At 35.7% G+C, this 19428-nt stretch overlaps 4 protein-coding genes across 8 annotated transcripts in view; 1 reads left to right on the top strand and 3 right to left on the bottom strand.

Moving 5' to 3' along the window:
- The window catches only part of LOC148945290 (uncharacterized), a 30459-nt gene extending 22694 nt beyond the window's left edge, over window positions 1-7765 (bottom strand). The window contains exon 1 of the mRNA XM_089099449.1: window positions 7142-7765. The gene's annotated coding sequence lies outside the window, so the exon portion shown is untranslated. The remainder of the gene's footprint in view (window positions 1-7141) is intronic.
- The window catches only part of LOC148945286 (uncharacterized), a 354164-nt gene that overhangs the window by 3518 nt on the left and 331218 nt on the right, over window positions 1-19428 (top strand). The gene's annotated exons all lie outside the window — the stretch shown is intronic.
- Window positions 7823-18314, bottom strand: LOC148945289 (ketohexokinase-like). Of its 5 annotated transcripts, none has more exons than XM_089099581.1 (2): window positions 18178-18314; window positions 7823-10078 (listed from the first exon to the last, which is right to left on the bottom strand). In XM_089099581.1, the coding sequence occupies exon 2, from the start codon at window positions 10074-10076 to the stop codon at window positions 9138-9140; it is 939 nt and encodes a 312-aa protein (XP_088955707.1). In that variant the 5' UTR covers window positions 10077-10078; window positions 18178-18314; the 3' UTR covers window positions 7823-9137. The 5 variants fall into 5 exon arrangements, with proteins under 5 accessions (XP_088955707.1, XP_088955708.1, XP_088955704.1 ...); XM_089099582.1 differs by lacking the exon at window positions 18178-18314 and adding an exon at window positions 13317-13395; XM_089099578.1 differs by lacking the exon at window positions 18178-18314 and adding an exon at window positions 13293-13392.
- LOC148945288 (enoyl-CoA hydratase domain-containing protein 3, mitochondrial) overlaps window positions 18209-19428 on the bottom strand; it is a 35569-nt gene continuing 34349 nt past the window's right edge. The window contains exon 7 of the mRNA XM_089099583.1: window positions 18209-18349. Coding sequence (XP_088955709.1) covers window positions 18232-18349 — 118 coding nt within the window. The 3' untranslated portion in view covers window positions 18209-18231. The remainder of the gene's footprint in view (window positions 18350-19428) is intronic.

Genomic DNA, 19428 nt, shown 5'->3' with positions numbered 1-19428 from the left:
TGCTGATGAGTAGGCCTAATTTCTTTTGTTATTTAAAAGGACGCCAAAAATTCAACTTTCCATTCGAATGAGCTCCCGTTCCATAATATACGACCACGGCTTCGAGGATAATAATCTTTCCGGAAAAGCGCATCCATTGAATATTTTTCAGGGAGAGAGGGGATGAAGTGTAAGAAATAAAATCACTTTATGGTCTTAGTTCTCTCATATTTCAATGGAAAGGGGGTATTCAAAAACTTTGTTCTCAGGGGATGACCCTCGTGCCTCCCTTTTTGTGCGGGCAATTGCATAAATATTGTATGCTATATACAAATTGATTTCGGATTAATAGGGGATATTGCAGATTTGGTCAAAATGAATTCAACAGAATGAAGAAAGGCTTGGAGCCAAAGCCCCTCCCCCTCAATAGTTGTCTGAAGATCTCTCACTCTAAGGTAGAAAATACATTTCCTGAAGATTTACCCGCCCCCCCCCAAACAAGAAAGATCCAGTGAATTCATTTCTAATAGTTGTTGCGCAACTATAAGCCACTGTACACAGATTAATAGCGCCTCAAGTGAACTCGGTCAAATGAAGCTTAAAAATAATTATCTATAATATCCGTTTAAATATTTTTATATACTTAATTTCTGTTTCGACAGAAGTTGTTCTATCAACAGTTCCAAATTCATAGGCTGTCTCGTAATTTTCAAAATTCATGCTTTGCTCCCCACGACGAGGAAACTTGCGACTTTGGCGAGCGATCACTGAAAAAGGGGACTAGAGCTTCCAGCATTGTGACCCTTTGGGCAAAAATTTTTGATTTGCCGGCTATTAGATATGATTTGCTATGCTCCCTATTAGAGAGCTACTTTAAATAAAGAAGACAACAAATGAAGAAAAAAACAGCGAAAAAACAAAAGGAAAGGAATAATGAAGCCTTTATAGACAAAGGTGAACAGCACTGTCGGGAGTAACAGGATGTAAGGGTCTATTTCTCAATTTAGACGTTTTTTAAATGTAAAAAACTGGGTTTCCATGCTGATGTGTCATTGCCCATAATCAACTAAGATAGTGTATGTCGTGCATACGAATACCAAATAGAAACTTGAGAAGGCTTACCATAAAAAAACCAAGCCAATATTTCACCGTATCAAATTTTAATTTGGGATATTCAAGCCTTAGACAAGCTCGTTGCCAATATCGAACTTTTTCTTCTCTCATTTATTTAATCCAGCCGTTTATCACCCAGCCTACTGGCCAGGACAAATTCCTAACTTTTACAATATTTTTATTTAACTTGTCTATGTTTTTCAGACCCAGGAGCCAGGACCCCATCCCAAAAACACCGTGAGGAAAGATTTAGATTAGAGTCCAAAGAAAAGAAAAATCATTTAACAAAATATGCAACTTCAGTATTTAGACTTAGGCTGGTCAGCACACCATTTTCTTACGTAATCAGTTTACTATCTAGTAGGCTGTCAAACATGTTTTCGTATCTTTTTTTGCTTTTTTAAATTTATTTAGCTTTCTCTTTTTTACAATATTTTTATTCAACTTGTCTTTTTTTAGGTTTTTCAGACCCAGCACCCTACCCCAATAACAACGTACTGTGCACGTGGCTGCACAGTGATACGAGAAAAGATTTAGATTAGAGTCCAAAGAAAAACAAAATCATTAAAAAAATATCCAAGTACGGTATTTAGGCTTACTTATATTATGCTTTTATGCACAGTGGGTGGTCGTAGATTCAAGAATGCTATTTGGAAAGGTATACCTCCCAGATATGGCTTAAACATTCATAAAATAACTATCAAAGACAAACTTTTCCTTGATTTGACATAAAATTAGATTTTTCTACCACCTCATCCCCCCCCCCACAAAAATATCTAAAGCAGTGAATAAATAACAACAAAATAAACACTTAATTAAAAAACACTCCGAATATTTCGGCCCCACGTCCGGGAGCCTTTCTCAACCGAAAAAAGAGAAAAAAAAAATGTTCTTTAAGGAATAATATACATCGAAAATTTTGTTCCCTGTTTTTCTCCTTTTTTTTCCGTTGAGAAAGGTTCCCGGACGTGGGATCTAAATATTCGGAGTGTTTTTTAATTAAGTGTTTATTTTGTTGTTATTTATTCACAGCTTAAAAAAAATTAAAACCCTTTTTTCTTGCTTAATTTTTCGTAAATGGAAAAGCAGTGTGGTCTAAGATATTATTTTCGTCTATCAGGGATAAAGTCCAAATGTGGAAAATTAAGCGGACGAGCAGGAAACACAAGCTCGTCTACCTTCTCTTTATAAAATACTTTTGAAACTAGTAAGACAGAATTTATATGATTAACGTAAACATAAAGTATTAATTTCAAGATATTACTATGATACATTTTTTATGAGGCTGAAATTGACAACTATCAATCAATTCACAAGAGTCTTATTTAATTTTTGTCAAGGAAGCCACTGACAATTTTTCTAGAACAAAGCCCTGCATGGTTGTATCCGTTGCTTGCAAGGAGTTCTGATTATTTTGCCCAACATATCATATAGCTGGTATTTTCGATTGTGTCGCGTATTATGTAACTCTATATCTAAAAATGTTGCTTTCGTTCACAAAGACTCCAGTTACAGAAGCCTTTTCCCTGTCTGTCTGAATGTATATTACAAAAATATTAGGTGACTGAAAAGTTACTGACTTTATTTTTTGGGGATTGTACTAAGTATGTTCAAATTCTGTGCTTTTCTTTCTTTTGTTCGCTCGGGACAATCACAAGAATATGTTTTGGGGAGAGGGAGGGGGTGGGGAGTTACCAAAACTTTGTAGAAAAAACGAGCAAAATATAACCAATATAAATGAAGCATATAAAAAATTAGAGGAAGCTTTCTAAAATCTTGAGATTTCACGAAATTAGTATAGCTCCTAAACCCTCCCCCCTTCAAATGAACTTCTCTCCACCATTAGTGCTTTTAGGCCTCGTAATCTGGGGGAAGGTATACCATGGGAGTGTAAAATGAAATAAAAGGAATTTAGTTTCAAATGTCAGAAAAACTGAGGGGCGGCTGCCACACCTGCCACGGCCTAGACCTGCCCATGCTCCTCACCATATTTGAATAAATAACACTGGAAGGTTTTTTTTCTAAACAAAGCATAGATGAAAGCGTATTAGGCAAAAACAGTGTTTTGAATCCCATTAAACGCTTCTCAAATAGAGGACCAACAGAGCAACGTATATCAGAAGTGCAGGCCCATATCCAGGGGGGTACCCAGTTTGAATCCCCCCCTCCCGAAATTGTTGTTCGACTCGAAGAAAAGTAACAAAAATACATGTAAAAAAAATTTGTTGTGTTTTGCAAAGTTTTTTCTTGTAACGACAAACACTACAAATATCCCCCGAGCAAAATACTGGATACAACTCTGGAGAAGTATCAATATGTGATTGAGCATACTTTGTCCTGCTGACTTTCCCTTTAAGGACAGTTTAGCAAAGGATTTTCGGAAATTATCTAAGATGTCCAGACACAACGTTTGCGAGCAAAAGCAGCATGATACTCAGACTCAATCTTTAAGTAGGAAGTAGGAGCAGAAGTACAAAGGGTTTTCTGGAGGAGGATGTTTAAAAAAACGCAACAAGAAAGTTTTTTTAAAAGGTTTTCTTTTCTTGAGGTTTGTTGACTGATTATTCAAGGGGCAGTGCTCTCAAAATTTAGCCTAAGCATACAGTTACTACATAATTGAATTGTTTAGAACATTCTAGATGTCCGAATAGAATTAATACGATAAATAGAAGGGTAACATTATTGTTAATGGGTTCTTCCGAAAGAAACACTATAATAATAAAAGAGTTCCATTCAATACCCGAACAAACATCAGTCTTTCCTAATATAATGATCACTGCCACGAGAATTGTACCTCATCACACCCCCATCATGATGCCAAATACAGCCCTATATAATAAATTAATAAAAAAGTTACCGAGGGAAGTAAAGAGCGAAGTTAAAACTTAAAACGAATAAAAATTATTACTTCACAGCCTATATAACATATATCGATAAAACTAGTGCAAATAAACCAACTGGCGATATTTCCTATGTTTGTAGGATTATAGAAAACTAGCGCTTTACTGAAAACGCAAAACAATATAGGAGTTTTAATACTACGAGGCCAAGATGTTACCTGGTAAATCAATCCATTATTTTTGTTTGCTGTCTAATGACTTTGCAACTTATAAAGATACTATATAGTCTATTCTTATGCCTAAGTTTTTAAGATATTTTGATTTGTATACTGAAAGTCAAGACCGTATCAAGGGGGGCGGGGTGAGGGGGGTTTGAACCCCCACAGAAATGTTTTTTTGACTCGTAAAAACGTAACAAAAATGGATATAAACACATTTTGTATGCATTTTTTTTGCGTAACCCCCCCCCCCCCCGAAAAAAATCTTTGAGTAAAACCCCCTCCGAAAAAAAAAATCCTGGGTAAGGCCTTGCTGAAAGTTACTGATATCACAGCTCGTGTAAGACTACGAAAAGAGTTGCGGATTATTTTGATGTTGTGAGACTACGTACCCACTTTTGACTCCTAAATATTTCTTTTTTGTTTTTTATACCTGGCTTTGTGTTTTCAGTAAAGTGCAAGTTTTCTATAATCCTTCAAACATAGGGACATTATTTTGTTCTTTCAACATTATAAATATAGGGCGGCTGCTTTCTGCTCATCTTGGCCACAGGGTTGCCACCCTGGTCTGGAAGAATTTACTAAATCTGAGAGGAAAAATTTACTTTTTTTGGATTATTTGGATGTACTACTGGATAGGCTTCATATTACAGATGCGGTGTATCCAAGACGTCAAACAATAGTCTGGAATCTTCGATTCTGTACATCCTGCTGGTGAAGCCCGGCTTTAAATTTATCAATGGTCTTCAGGTCATAAAATTCAGATATATTGAAAAATTAAAAAACAATCAACGAAGAAAAACAGCAACAACTCATATTCAAGAAGTAATTTAGGCAATGGAGTGCTTAGAATCTGAGGTGTGTTTGAAAGTGACGGCTTTTGAAATTCGTTCCCCAGATTCCGTTTTTAGGTTTGAAATCTAAACCATTGAATTTTGCATTTTTAAGAGGATAAGCTGCTTACAAAGATTTCTGGCAAATTTTAAAGCAATTAATTTAGCATTTTTTTTTGAACTGATTTTTTCTGGATTTTCTTTCGTTCGTACTCAAAAAAATCAAAAACCAATACAATCTAGTCAAATTAAAATAACAATGACGTAGTTGGCTACTGGTTTAATTGTAAAAATATATAAGTTAAAAAGTTCGCCTCAACCTAGACTAAAGCGGCCCAGAGAGAGAAACCATACATAGTATACCATAATTAATGTTAAAAAATAACATTGTTTCAATAATCTTCAGGTCAGGCAACTAGATTTCGGGAAATTTACTAGATCCTCTAAATTTACTCGATTTTTTTTTTTACTAGATCCAGTAAAATCCAACTGACGGCGGCAGCCCTGCTTGGCCAACTAACAGCATATCATTCACATAATATATACAGGAGAAGTGGGCAAACATTGATTTTTTTTTCAATGTTGTTTTCAAGCAATTCTTCAATGAAAATACCAAAAAAGTACTATTCAAAATTTAGACTCCCCCTTCCCCAATTGACGCTTTTGATTCAGTGTACTTGCAAGAACATAAAAAGAAACAAAAAGTTTGGTAAATTTTCCGATTAACGGAATATTGAGATAGCTAAGAAATAGACATAACTTTAGAATCAGAATATTGTTATCAGTAAATTAATTTTAAAAAGAATTTTTTTCAACTGAAAAGGAGCAACATGAAAACTTAAAATGAACAAAAAATTATTCCATATATGAGGAGGGCTGCCCTTTCCTCAACCTCGCTCTTTACGCTGAAGTCTTGGCGCTATTTAAACATACTTCTCACACAAATTCGACGGCCCTTGTGTTTGAGCAGTCTTTCTTAAAGAATTTTGACAAAAAGTCAAACTTTAGCATAAAGAATGAGGGGCAGCCATCCCCATATACGGAGCAAGTTCATTTTAAGTTTTCATGTTTTGCTTCTTACTTTCAGTTATAAAAAAACTTGTTTTTTATTTGATTTCTGACTGTTTTTCAATCATGCCAGGCAATCCCATCCCCCGTCCTTGTTTAAAATTTTCCTGGAAAATTCTTCTAAAAATTTTTTGACCCGGAAGATCCTCCCCCACGAAAAATGCTCCCCCCCCAAAAAAAAATCCCCTATATTTCCCAGTAACAAATACTATATATGAACAATGGGCAAATTGCATAACTTACAGTCCTTTCCCCAGGGACTGTGGGCGATCCTGTAATACCCAAACGCACAGTTATTGGACCTTTCAGCTGTGGCGAATCCAATAGCTATCTCAAAATTTTGATCAGATACCTTTGGAGGAAAAAGGGGCGTGGGAGGGGGGCTTATGACTTGTGTTCCTCCTATATTTTCGATCACAGAAATAACATTAAGACTTCTGATTTTCGTTCGATTGAGCGCTTTCCCGATGTTTTAGGACCACTGATTCGATAGGTCCATTCCTGAAAAAGACAAGAAAAAAGAAACAACACGCATCCGCCATCTTTCTTCTGGCAAAAGAACAACCAATTCCACATTTATGTAAATAGGAGCTTGAAACCTCTACAATAGGATTCTCGGGTATGCTTAGTGACTTTTTGGGGGTATTTTCCCCCTTTTCAAAAATCAAGCAAATTTACTCAGGATCACAGCTTTTAATGAGTAAAATTATCGTTACATCTTTGGAATCAGCATAAAAAGCCAATTCTTTTGTTTTATCTATTATAGTTAAATTTCCGTTTTTTAAGACTTTTGGTTACTATTGGGCCGAGTCGGTCCTTAAACTGTGAACTGTTTGATTGATTTAATAGTTTGTCAAAATATAGAAAATTCATTGCAAATATACAATTCGAGGTTTATATGTGCAAATTAGGGGGGGGGGGGCAAGGGTAGTTGGACGCAAATGGACGTTATATTTGGAGCATGGAAGAAATTCTGATTCTTAAGGTATGTGTATTTCTTTGCTCTTTCAATATTCTGTAAATCGGAAAGTTTACCAAAAAATCGAGTAAAGCCGAAATTATCTTCTACAATTCGTAATTTCAACCTTACCAATTTAATATTCCGTGTGCATCACACAGGTATCCATTATCCAATTCAACATGCTTCTTTCCGCTCACCTTGGCTAACTAACAGCATACCATTCATAAAATAACCACTGTGTCTAGCTCGATAGTACGCCGACTTTTCCTGTCCAGTCTACTATAACCTTTAAATCAGCGGGTAGAGCTATACCTACGTAGGTGCAAACCGCTGGTAGTTATGAATACTCGACTTATCTTTATGGTAAATTGTGGTATATACTTTTTTGGCAGTCCTTAAGAATTTCACTCGAGGATTGCCCGGAACTGCTCTTTATTCAAAATAATACAGGATCACTGAATACAGGAAAAATAATGAGAATTTGAGAAATCAAGCTCCACCTCCCTCGTAATAAAAGTCTGGCTTACAAACGTATGAAAAAACTCTTGCCGTGCATATTTAAACATCTAACATTTTTTTCTTGACGAACAAAGTACAGATGAAAGTTCGAAGACAAAGAAGAATGTTAGAATTCAACATCAAACATTTGATACATAGATGTCGACTACATATATATTTTGACATTGTTCTATGATCCGAGACACGTGCCAGAAGTGAAGTTTGGTTAATGCTAATGAATAAAACAAAATAGGATGAAAATATGGTAGCTCATTGAAAAACGTGCGATATATATTGGAAAATTAGGGGGGGGGGGGTAAAACAGAACATATATTAAATACGGAACCTAACCTAGGTACCTTTTCCCCCCTAAACCCCAAAAACTAAAGTTTAAATATAATTTCCGGAGTGAGAAAGCCTTGTTTATGCTCGGAAAACTTTTTTTTAATTAATTACCGGGTAATGGCTATCTGATTTTTGCTTTCCTCGATGCGTTTGTCCCGGATTTTAGAACAGTACCTATAATTTTAGATAGATGCACGCATACTCAACCTTTAGGAGGGTGGAAGCACAAAGAATGAAATTATGGTAGGCTACGTGTTTGCTGTCTACTTTTTCCACCCTAATTTTTTCATACAGAACAGAGTTGCTCAAAAGAATAAATGACAACATTATCTATTTATGGAGGAAACGCCCCCTCCAATAGCAAGATTCAGAAATGAAAGGACAGTTATGATTAGTACGAAAACTTATCACAAAATTATCAAAAGATTGAAACGCGTCAATTCTGTTAGAAAAATTAGCTAAAAGGAATACCTTAAAGACCCATAGGATCGGTCTTAAGACTGTTTTTGAATGGGCACAAATTATCTTATACCTTAGCCTCCTAATTTTATTTGGGGATACCTTATGGGCAAGTGATCTCAGGGCCAACATCAGACTCAAGGCCGTATCCAGGGGGGTTTGAATCCCCCCACCGCGAAATATTTGTCCAACTCGTAAAAAAGCAACAAAAATGAATATTAACAAATTTTTGATTTGTTTTTTAGTCTTTTTAGCCCCCCCCCCCAAAAAAAAAAATAAAAAAAATCTGGATACGTTCTTGATCAGGCTCAATGAAACCATTCTTAGTGGGCAACTTTATGCTATGCCTCAACAATCTTCTAGAAGGAATTCATCTGCATATGCATGCGTACAAATATATAAATTACTTGTAGCACTTTGGTGGCAGATTACGGAGAATAATAAGATGAACAACTCCAAAATATTTCTGGCCATGTCAACCCAGCCCATAGACTCAGCCGTTCAAGGTGGGGGCAACCGGGGCAACTTTTCTGGGCACCATGGCGGGGAGGGGCACCACGGCTGGGGGTTCCCCACTTTGATCGAATTTTTAACTTTGATTCGGCCTTTTTGCTTTTATTTGAGTCGGGAGGGGGTGCTGTAATTCATTTTTTCCAGGGCACCACCAACCCTAGGAACGGCTCTGCCCACAGAGGAAGCTGACGTTTAAAGTATCTATATTCTAACCGAGTTATTGCAAGTTGCATTTCAATCTCTCTCTCTCTCTGTGATTAAGACATACATTAGGACTTTAACAGCAAGGACAAAGTGCTAATAAGAATTTTTACATAATACATCCACTTTTAATGAAGTAATCTTCGATTTGTTCTCTGAGACCTTGGTAGCCTTTTTGACCAACTTTAGCTCCTGATATTCTGCAGGCAATCTCAAGCGATTCTTGGAGAGGTATGTTTTGCATCAAAGAATATATCATAGTCGCATTGAACGTATCACCCGCCCCGAGGGTGTCTATGACTTTGTTTGGCGGATAAGCTGAACTTTTTACTATCTCACCAGAGGGTGGTTTAGCCCATGCACCTTTGTCACCCCATGCACATATCAAAGTTGCACCTGGCTTACACTTTGTTATAAGGTTTTGTATCCCATCTTCAGGTGTATGGTATCCGTGGAATTTCACATGATCTTTTGATACAAACACAACATCAGCCTTGTCGAAAAAGCAAATTATCTCTTCGCGGCACTTCTCTATCTCGATTGAGATAATTATAGGATCGTCAGTATTATGATTGAAATGGCGAATGAAAGCTATCATTTCACAAATGTTTTCTGCATTACTTGAACGGCCTTCAAAATGAATCCATCGATATTCAGATAAATTAATTCTGGTAAAATCATCAAGTTTCAATTCTGGTAGACTTTGCCCTGAATGTAAAATAGTACGGGAGCCGTTTTGGGCGTTTATTATTACTAACGAAGTAGGCATTGGCTCATTTACATGAAGGCTTTTGCTTAAATCTACAGAGCTCATAGACATTTTCACAAATTCCGTATCATTACCAGAACCAATATTTGTCAATAGATCCACACTAATTCCGAACTCGGCTAAAACGTAGCTCGTATTGGCACCATTACCACCTTTTTGTTTTCTCATTTCTCTACAGCGTTGATCTGTATCTTCAATAGGATAGGAATCACATTCTGCGATTATGTCCACGCATAAAAGTCCCACAACCAAAATCCTCTTCGGATTGGATTTTTCCATTCCTGAAATTATATTGTAAAATAAAAACCGACTAAAATCGTTCAGACCACATGAAATGGAACCCGTTTCAAAAAGAGTTTAAATACGGTATTTTGAGAAACTAGTTCGATAGATGGCAATGAAAAGAGGTCAATAATGACTCCACAGGTACGTGCATTGCTTCACTACAGGGGCGCCAATTCCCGAAAACGTTGCCAGACAAGGATTTTTTCAAAGAAAATGCCAAAAAAGGGTATTCTTAAAATTAAGGGGGCGAAATTAACCCCCCCACCACCACCACCACCTGCTTCGCCATCAGAGACTTGATTTTGAATTAAAATCAAGTTGCCATGGCAAATTGTAGGAAAAAGGCCAATACAGATAGTCTGAGTTTGAGGCAAAGCTGGCATAAGCCTTTTTGAGGCGAAACACCGTCAGCACAAGAATATAAACTACAGCTTTTCTTGAGCATCCGATTTTTCAGGACATCGGAAATTTTATGACTAATGTTACTACAAAACAGGGAAATAACAGTGAAGTGTTTTGTACGAGTAGAGTATATGACACTATTCCCAAAATGAATATACATAAGCACGATACAGAAATGGTGTTTAACAGGCTTATTTCTAAATTTACTGGGTAAGAACAACTTTGTGGCTATAAGCTCTAAAATATAGCTGTACCATAGATAGCTTCTGGAATGTGCAAACGTAGTATATAATTTACTACAATAAAATCCTTGCCGCCATTGCCAAAAGCATTTGATTTATCTTACTTCTGAAATTGTGGTAAAATAAGTTTCCCATTCATACAGCAGGACAGGCTATGTGGGAAAATAATTTACCAATGTAAATTTCTTCCCAACTGATGGAAAAAATACATATACGACGAAATTACAGGAATTTATCCAATTTTCCTTATTGACCAGACATACATTATTGGCCATAATCGCTAGAAATACATCAAAGATACAGGCAAATTTATCAGCCAAATGGACAGCAAATTAAATACTTGTAATTTCAAAAAATATATTATGTTTTTCATGGTAGTTGGAGGCTCAGCGTAGATTTGTCGCGGTCAATTTTTTATTACCATACCACTGTATATAACTATAATACAGTATGAGTATTCCCTATCTCAACCATTATACAAAGCCGGACCGAGATGCACGTGCACCGGAGAACATTTAAACAAGCATAAACATAAGCGACATTTGATTTTTTCATGGGTAGACAAGTTAGATTTCTCTTGAAAGCAAAACTTAGCTTCACCTTTGTAACACTAAATTTTAAAGGATCTAATTTTAAACTAATTTATTCCAATACATATATAAAAATCGGTAATTAGTACTGCAATGTTATTATTAGACGTTTTTAGGAATTACAAATATGTTTCAAAGTCTCGAGCTGGTTTCAAAGGTATTTTGAGAAAGTTTCTGTGAAAATACGCGTTCCAGGGTAATATACACTGGACCGATGATGGCAGACTAAATGGGAGGAGCTGTTTGGATTAAGTAGCCAAAAATCACTAAGCCATGATCTTACTGTTATATTATTTATATAAAGTGTACCATACCAAACATTGAATGATTTCTTCAAACGAGCCTTAAATGATTATTATTCATAAGCCTGATTATTCCCCTTTTCTGTGGTGACACAATGGAGTAATGCTCTACCTCGCAAGATTGGACCCGGGGTTCAATTCCAGCAGTCAAAAGGTTGGGGAAAAGGTTTGTTATCTGTCCCTCCTCTGGGGATCCCTCTTGTCCTAATAATTCACTAGAATGGCAAAAATAGGTAAACTTTTCTAATATTGACAAAAATAATTATTAAATAGCATGTATTTAATGAAGACATTCAAGGACGATCGTTACCTACCCGGAAACTTAATTGTTACAGTTTCATAATACCTTCATAAAGTTACGAAATAGTTCTTCTGTATTTTTTATGTTTTGACAGCATGGGTATATCCCCAAAATGTGTCCCCCCCCACCAAAAACAACAACAATCAAATAAATATATAAAATAAAATTTATCAACAGTAAATACATGATTACAACAAATAGTATAGAGATGAGAGAAAAGTTCAAGAGAGATAAAGTGATATAGCGAAAGAAAGAGATGGAAATACGGGGAGGAGAGGGCAGAGAGAAAGATGGAGGCAGACAATAAGACAGAAAGAATTCTATGTAAGCCAGAATTGAATTTTGACAGTAATCTTTCCAGATTACTGAAGATAGTTGAACACAATTTCAATGGAAAGTAGATTTACAAAGAAAATGAATTTAATCAAAGAGTTCGTGGTAAGGAGCGTAGGCGTAGACTGTAAGCAAGGAGTGACCCGGCTCAATAGTAACCGAAACTCTAAAAAACGAATTTTTGATACCAATAGATACGTCAAAAGAATCAAATTTTTATGCTGATTTCAAATATGTAAGTTTCATCAAGTTTAGTCTTACCCATAAAAATTTACGAGCCTGAGAAAATTTGCCTAGTTTTCAGAAAAAGAGGGAAACACCCCTTAAAAGTCATATAATCTTAAGGGAAATCACACCATCAGATTCATAGCATCAGAGAACCCTAGTGCAAAAGTTTCAAGCTCCTATCTGCAAAACTGTGAAATTTTGAATTTTTTGCCAGAAGAAAGATCACGGATGCGTATTTACTTGTTTTTTTTTTTTTCCCAGGGGTGATCGTATCGACCCAGTGGTCCTAGAATATCACGAGAGGACTCATTAGAATGAATATTAAAAGTTCTAGTGCCCTTTTTAAGTGACCAAAAATTGGAAGAAACTAGGCCCCCTCCCACGCTCCTTTTTCCCCCACGTACATGAGGGGGTTCGCTCTCTCGTCAATACTTCGCTCTTTACGCTAAAGTTTTTTAGTAGCCTACTTTCAAAAGAGCTTTTTATTCTAATTAAACGGCCTTTGAGATTCAGGGGCCACTCTTAAAGAACTGGAACAAAATTCGAGTTTTAGCGTAAAGAGCGAGGTATTGACGAGGGGTTGAACCCCCTCATATACGTAATAATTTCTGTTCGTTTTAATGTTGCTCCTTACTTTCAGTTGAAAACACTTGTTTTTTTTTCATTTAATGTCAAATAAGAATCGTATTGAGTGGCTGGAGTTGATGAGACAAGACAGTTTAATTCGGTAAAATATATAACTTATGAAAGGAAGTTTCTTTCAGATTGTTGGAATTTTAAAACTTTACCAACTGTAAAATAAGCCTAAATACTTATTAAATCCAAAAAGAAATTACACTCAATGTGAAAGACTATGGGAACTAAAATGTCATTGATTTGCACGTTGCTGTAAAAGTCCTTATCATTCATCATGTATAGGACTTGATAATCTGTTCTGCATTGTTGACTATGCAGATTACCGACGTTTATGAAAATGTTGCGGTTTTGATTTTTTCGGAAGAAAAAGAATAATTCACGAGTAAGTGAAAGTAAAACGATATTTAAAAGTGTATTTAAGCATAAAATTGGCCAAGGTTGGCCAATTAAACACATCCATCATGCTGATGGTTTTATATTGCATATCTCTGATTCACTGACTTTTTATAACCACAAATATATTTTTGTCGAATTTCAGAAAAGTAAGTGTAATACTTTGGCTTGAATTCCTTGAAAATCGAGACACATAGGTAATCAATCCTTAATATGATTTCCTTCATATCTATTTTTAAATTTGAATTTGAATCGTTCAGCTGTCACATGAATTGAACTTAAACTCCACAAAGTGAAATAGATGATATCGTGGTTGCAGCGGTTGCAGCAACCTAGTAAAGGGATTGAGAAATGAACTATAATACCAAAACGGTCTAGCAATTATTTGATGAAAATAGTGTTTTGGGTTCCTTTTTTTATTATTGTTTGCTTAGCAGTATCTGGAATTGCTTCAGCTGTCTTGTTCATAGTAATCTATCGTTTTTAGTGTAAGTGCGTCATGAAAGAAAAAGTCGGAAGTCGATTAAGCTCTTGTCCAATAAAATCTAAAATATAGGACTGATCGATTTGGCTTTTCAACATCTCAATTACAGTAAATTCACGACTGTCTACTATTTACTCAAGTCCAGTATTACCAACGGAAAGTTAAAAATGAACTGAAACCTAAGTCCAAAGCTATACAGATAACGTTTAATCTTACTTTTCGTAATAAAATTTTGCAGACTAATAAACAAAATTATAAGTTTGACTTGCATAAAAAAGAAAAAAAAGTAATTGTTTACTAACGCAATCGATGTGATTATATTTCTTTCATCTATCAACATTTTCATAATTTTGCTCTTTTCTTCTAGTTTGTCTTTAATTTGGGATTTGTTAGAAAAAAAGTTCCTCCCCTCACAGAAAGCATGGGAGAATTATTGTGAAATGCATCCTCCCTGAAAAACCTTTCTAGAATAAACCACAATAAGAGACAAGTGGGAATTCCCAACGTATGTAATTGTTGCATTTAGATTAACAAGAAAATGAAGAAATATAATGGCTCTTTATCAAGAAAACTATAGGAAGAAAATGAGGAAAATAGCTTATAGAGGTAAACGTGTTGCCATCTAGCTCATTTTCTTTTTCATCATATAACACAAAAATAAGTTGTGCAATGAAGAACGTCTATGAATCCATAAGAATGAATACAAGAGATGATACACCATAGAATTAAGACTCTCTGTAAGGTGAAATACCAAACTAAAAAAATCCTTTGCTGTTTTCTTTACAAAATTTTGATGGCATCTTACAGGATGTTGGGTTCAGGTCTGGTCTTTACTGGCAAATTTTTATGATATGATTGAGGATATTTCCGTGTCCCATCACCATGTCGATTAGATCCTATTAGTCCTTCTTTTCGAAGCCATCAGTATATGTCAAAGTAATATATTATACTAGACAGTATAGATTAGAAAGAACTATGTTTTCCCTATGTAGCACAAATGGTAGAATTTGTTTCAGTACTCCCGTACAATCCAGAACACACTCGAGAAGTTTGCTGATCTTAAGATCAAAGAAAACCGACTCATAGCTACAAAGATAAATGATGCGTCACAGAATAGGCTACATTGGACTTATATAATTTGGGCTATATATTTGCCCATTAGGGGGGGGGGGTAAGGTTACGTTAGGTTACTTTATCCACACCCCATAATGTGCAAATATATTTATATATTACATTATTATTTAAACTAAAGTATTGTATAAACTGAAGTATTTCATTATGATTAACCTAACTTCACTTCTCGAGTGTGTTATGGATTATACGGGAGTACCTTTTCTTCTAAAAGTTGTACACTGGTCATCATTGTGAGGTGACCAAATGGGTGAATTGATCCAAAGGAATCCACAAGCAGCTCTGATCTCGTCTAGGTTTAGTAATAGCATTTGTCGAAGGGCATGTTGCATCTAATGACCTTACGTGACAAAAATCCGCAACATCCTCAGTGAAAGACAAACAACAAATACACAACATAAATGGAAAACATCGTACTTGGTTAATTCTCAATACTGGGAAGGATAGTGTGGCACAACCATTGGTTATTAGCTGGGCATTATTAAACTGGGAACCAGTATTTACTAAACAGCAAGATTATAAAAACAAGTTTTCAATTAAAAGTAAAGAACAAAATTAAACTTAAAACGAACATAAAATAGCTTATGTAGGCTTTCAAACCCCAAATCAGCAGAAATCAAAGTCACACCTGTAGCTTCAAATCAAATGCGTCTCTTATGTATCACTCTTTTTCTGGGTACTTCTTACAAAACAGATCGTCTCAGGAACTTGATCAGAAATTGACATTTCTAGCACTTATTTCAAGGACAAAAAGCTCTCGGAGGACAGCCGGCCCCCTCCCACAACACTTTTGCCTCAATCACCTCCAAGCCCCAGTAACTTCGGATCAAAATTTTGAGATAATATCGTCAGACGGTTCAAAAGGAAGGAGGACAACTAATAATTAATACACAAGAAAAACACAAACGTTTTGCTATATACAACACTTTTAAATGTTGAACTAAGGATCAAGGCCGTACCCAGGATTTTTTTGGAGGGGGTTTTACTAATTTTTTTTGGTGGGGGGGGAGGTTATAAAAAAACTCAAAAAACGCATGCAAAATTTGTTTATGTCCATTTTTGTTACATTTCTACGAGTCAGACAAACATTTCGGGGGGGGGGGTTAAAATCCCTACCCCCCCCCCCTGGATATGGTCTTGCTAAGGATTCTCGAAGATAATGAATCCGCCGTTATAATTTATTAGGATAATGGATCGTTTTTTCGACATACTTTTGCAAAATAAGTACTTTTTTCAGCGAATTACTTTTTTATGACATTTTCAACTTTGGCAAAAATTGGAAATTTTAGATCAACGAAAAAATAAGATTATTTTCGACTATGTATTTTACCTCAGCCATGAATTTCTCAATTTGGTTTACTATGGGGTGGAGGTTGCTCTTTATACTAGGGGCAAACTATCGTGCATACCCTGAAAAAAAAGCAACTTGATGATATCGAGTCGAAAACTATAAGAACTTGGTTGCCCACAAGTATAACTTACCAGGAATAGTAAGAGCTAGAAAATAAACTAGAAATTACTTAAGTTTCAGGACACCATTTACCAGCAAACCTAAGAACTATAGGTCGTTGTTCTATATGACTTACCCCGTTGACTTATTCCAGGAACAGAAAAACAGCGTTTTAACTACTGCTCCAGCCACCAAAAATTGAAATGCATTCCTTACAAGAATAAGCTTTCAGTAAGCTTATGGAAAGTTCAGAAGCAATTATTTAGAAAAAGGATTTGTCGTTACCTTCAACTTGAAATTTTTCGGTAAACCCTATGGTTTTTTTTTTTTTTTTTTTTAGAGTGAAAGGCTCTGAAAAAACTTTTAGATTTTGCTAATAACCCAAAACGAACCCCTGGAAAAGCAAAATTTAAAATTGATTGCTTGAACCGTAAAATAGAGTACACATTAAGTCTAGAGTCGCTAGAAAGTATAAAATGTAAGGCACGGTGGGGGGGAGTCTCAGACTTCACAAATGAATACAGCATGTGTGATGGCAATTAATGAGGTTCTAGACCAAAACTATGAAAAATATACGAGTTATTTTTTGATTATGGACAGTCTTGCTGTTCTAAGCCTTGTAGAAAAAATGTCTTTCTTTCTTCGAGTTAATTTCCTTTCTCTCGATAGAACAAAACCCTAATTAAAAACAGCATATTCATTAATCCTGCCGATTTTTTTTGTCGATTCACCGAATAACACTAGACATCATGCATAAAATACCCACAAAGTATAACATAAAATAGAGCATAAAGTACATAACAATGTAGGGTACATTGAACCTAGAAACAGAAGACTTAAAGATGAAAATCCATAACAGAAATGTGAAAGTAGCTTACAAGCCTGCAATAAAAAGAAAATCATGAAAGCGCAGCAAGCAGATCGCCAACTCAACTTTTGACAAAAAAACGAAATAAAACAAGTAGATAGTCCTTGAGAGATATCGTACTAGTGCAAGAGAAATAAGGCCGGTTTGGGAATTCTTCCCACCCTATACACCAGTCATTTATGAATAACAACCATTTCTTTATAAATTTGCTTGAAACGTTAAATGTATCAAGGCAGGAACTAGTACTGTAAGGCCGTATCCAGAGGGGGGGCAGGGGATTTGAACACCCCCCCCCCCCAAAATGTTTGTTTGACTCGTAAAAAACATAACAAAAATGAATATAAACAAATTTTGCACGCGTTTTTTTAGTTTTTTGGGCACCCCCCCCCCGAAAAATCTTTGAGTAAAACCCCTCCGAAAAAAAAATCCTGGGTACAGCTCTGATACAAGGATTAGTGACCATACTAGCAAGTTGCTAGCAATTCTAATTCAGATGTATCCCGAATGATAGTTGACAATTAGTGAGAAGAGTGCCATCAATTTATGAAAATTAAGGGGGCTAAGAAGCGGCTTTTGATGCTAGTTTTCCTCACTTATGGCTACAGGGGAGTCCCCTTTCATTTTCTAAAAAAAAATAATCACAAAATCCTTTGAAACGCTTAAATGGCTTTCACACGTATATCAGAAGTAAAAATATTCCTAGGATCGTAACTTATAAAGTGATTAAAAACTAACTGTAATTTATCCGATTTTTTATTTACTTGTGCTAAAAAAGGCACTTGAAAGGACTTAGTGAACAGTTTTCACTGAATGCTTCCAGGTTGGACTCCTTTTCTCTTTGAAACTGTTAACGCCTTCTTGTGCATCTTCTAACCTCAAATTCTCAACCATTACCTCGGTACCTTTTCTGAAAAGGACAAAAAACAAATAAAAAATTTGGACGTGAAACAAATCATCAAAGCACACCGTGTATTTCATGTTCAGTTAAGCTAGTCTAAATTACGAATCAATCTCGGGAAAATATTTAAAAACAACTGAAGAAGTACTTGAAGAAAAAGGGGTTTATAAAGCAATCGAAGTTTTGGAATGCATTGAATCAACTATTTTAAATTCTGGTCATAATTGCTATAAAAAGCATTTCGTAGACTCAAATATAAATTTAAACATCAATCTTTTTTTGTCAGAAAGTAGGGTAAACCCAGCACACAGCTCCAAGGCCGTACCCAGGATTTTTTTTTCGGAGGGGGCTTTACTCAAAACAAAATTTCGGGGGGGGGGGAGGGGTTACACAAAAAAAAACTCAAAAAACGCATACAAAATTTGTTTACATCCATTTTTTTATGTTTTTACGAGTCGAAGAGTCAGACAAACATTTCGTGGGGGGTTAAAACCCCCCTAACACCCCTTCTGGGTACGGCCTTGCACAGCTCAACCATTGAAATTGGGAATTTAAACAAAAAGAAAACATTTTCTACAAATGCCAAGAAACTAAGTAGATCATTTTATTTCAACTGCAAAGACGCGTTAAAGACTTCATGACATGTTTTTATTCAAACTTATGATATAAGCGTTTTAATGACGAAAAGTCAGTTCTAGAGGCTATCATCTACGTCTGTTTCATTTTTTCATAGCAAACATCAACATTCCCTGGACAAATTACGTCTTTTTCTGTCGATGATACATCTCTCTTGCACAGAATATTCCAGCCCTTTATTTTTTTTAGCACCATTACTAACTGCTCAAAGTTATACAATTTATTCTTCAAGGATGCAGCCACAGAGCTGGGTATATCAGTAACACCTCCTTTACCCTCTTCCGAAAGAGACAACAAAACAACCACAGTAATACATTTCATCTGCAACATTTTCTGATTTGATATTTAGTCATAGCTGCTGACAGGCAAAATTTTAATGGAGGGATATCGGATAATTTATTCAGGAGGGGGGGAGCATTATGCTTGAGATATTCAAACTTTTATATTGAGAT

Source organism: Artemia sp. Qi Xiang Cuo, chromosome 13, assembly GCF_049724085.1.
Source record: "Artemia sp. Qi Xiang Cuo chromosome 13, ASM4972408v1, whole genome shotgun sequence".
In the NCBI taxonomy this organism is placed as follows: Eukaryota; Metazoa; Arthropoda; class Branchiopoda; order Anostraca; family Artemiidae; genus Artemia; species Artemia sp. Qi Xiang Cuo.
Note: the sequence above shows the minus strand (reverse complement) of the source record. Positions and strands in the feature narration are given on the sequence as shown.

What these genes read in the sequence shown, in the direction of transcription:
- LOC148945289 (XM_089099578.1), bottom strand. Translation starts at nt 13,392, where the DNA reads ATGATGAATGATAAGGACTTTTACAGCAACGTGCAAATCAATGACATT. An exon ending in TTTCTTTTTGGATTTAATAA is followed by an intron (nt 10,079 to 13,292) that starts GTATTTAGGCTT and finishes ATATAATTTCAG; the next exon opens with GAATGGAAAAATCCAATCCG.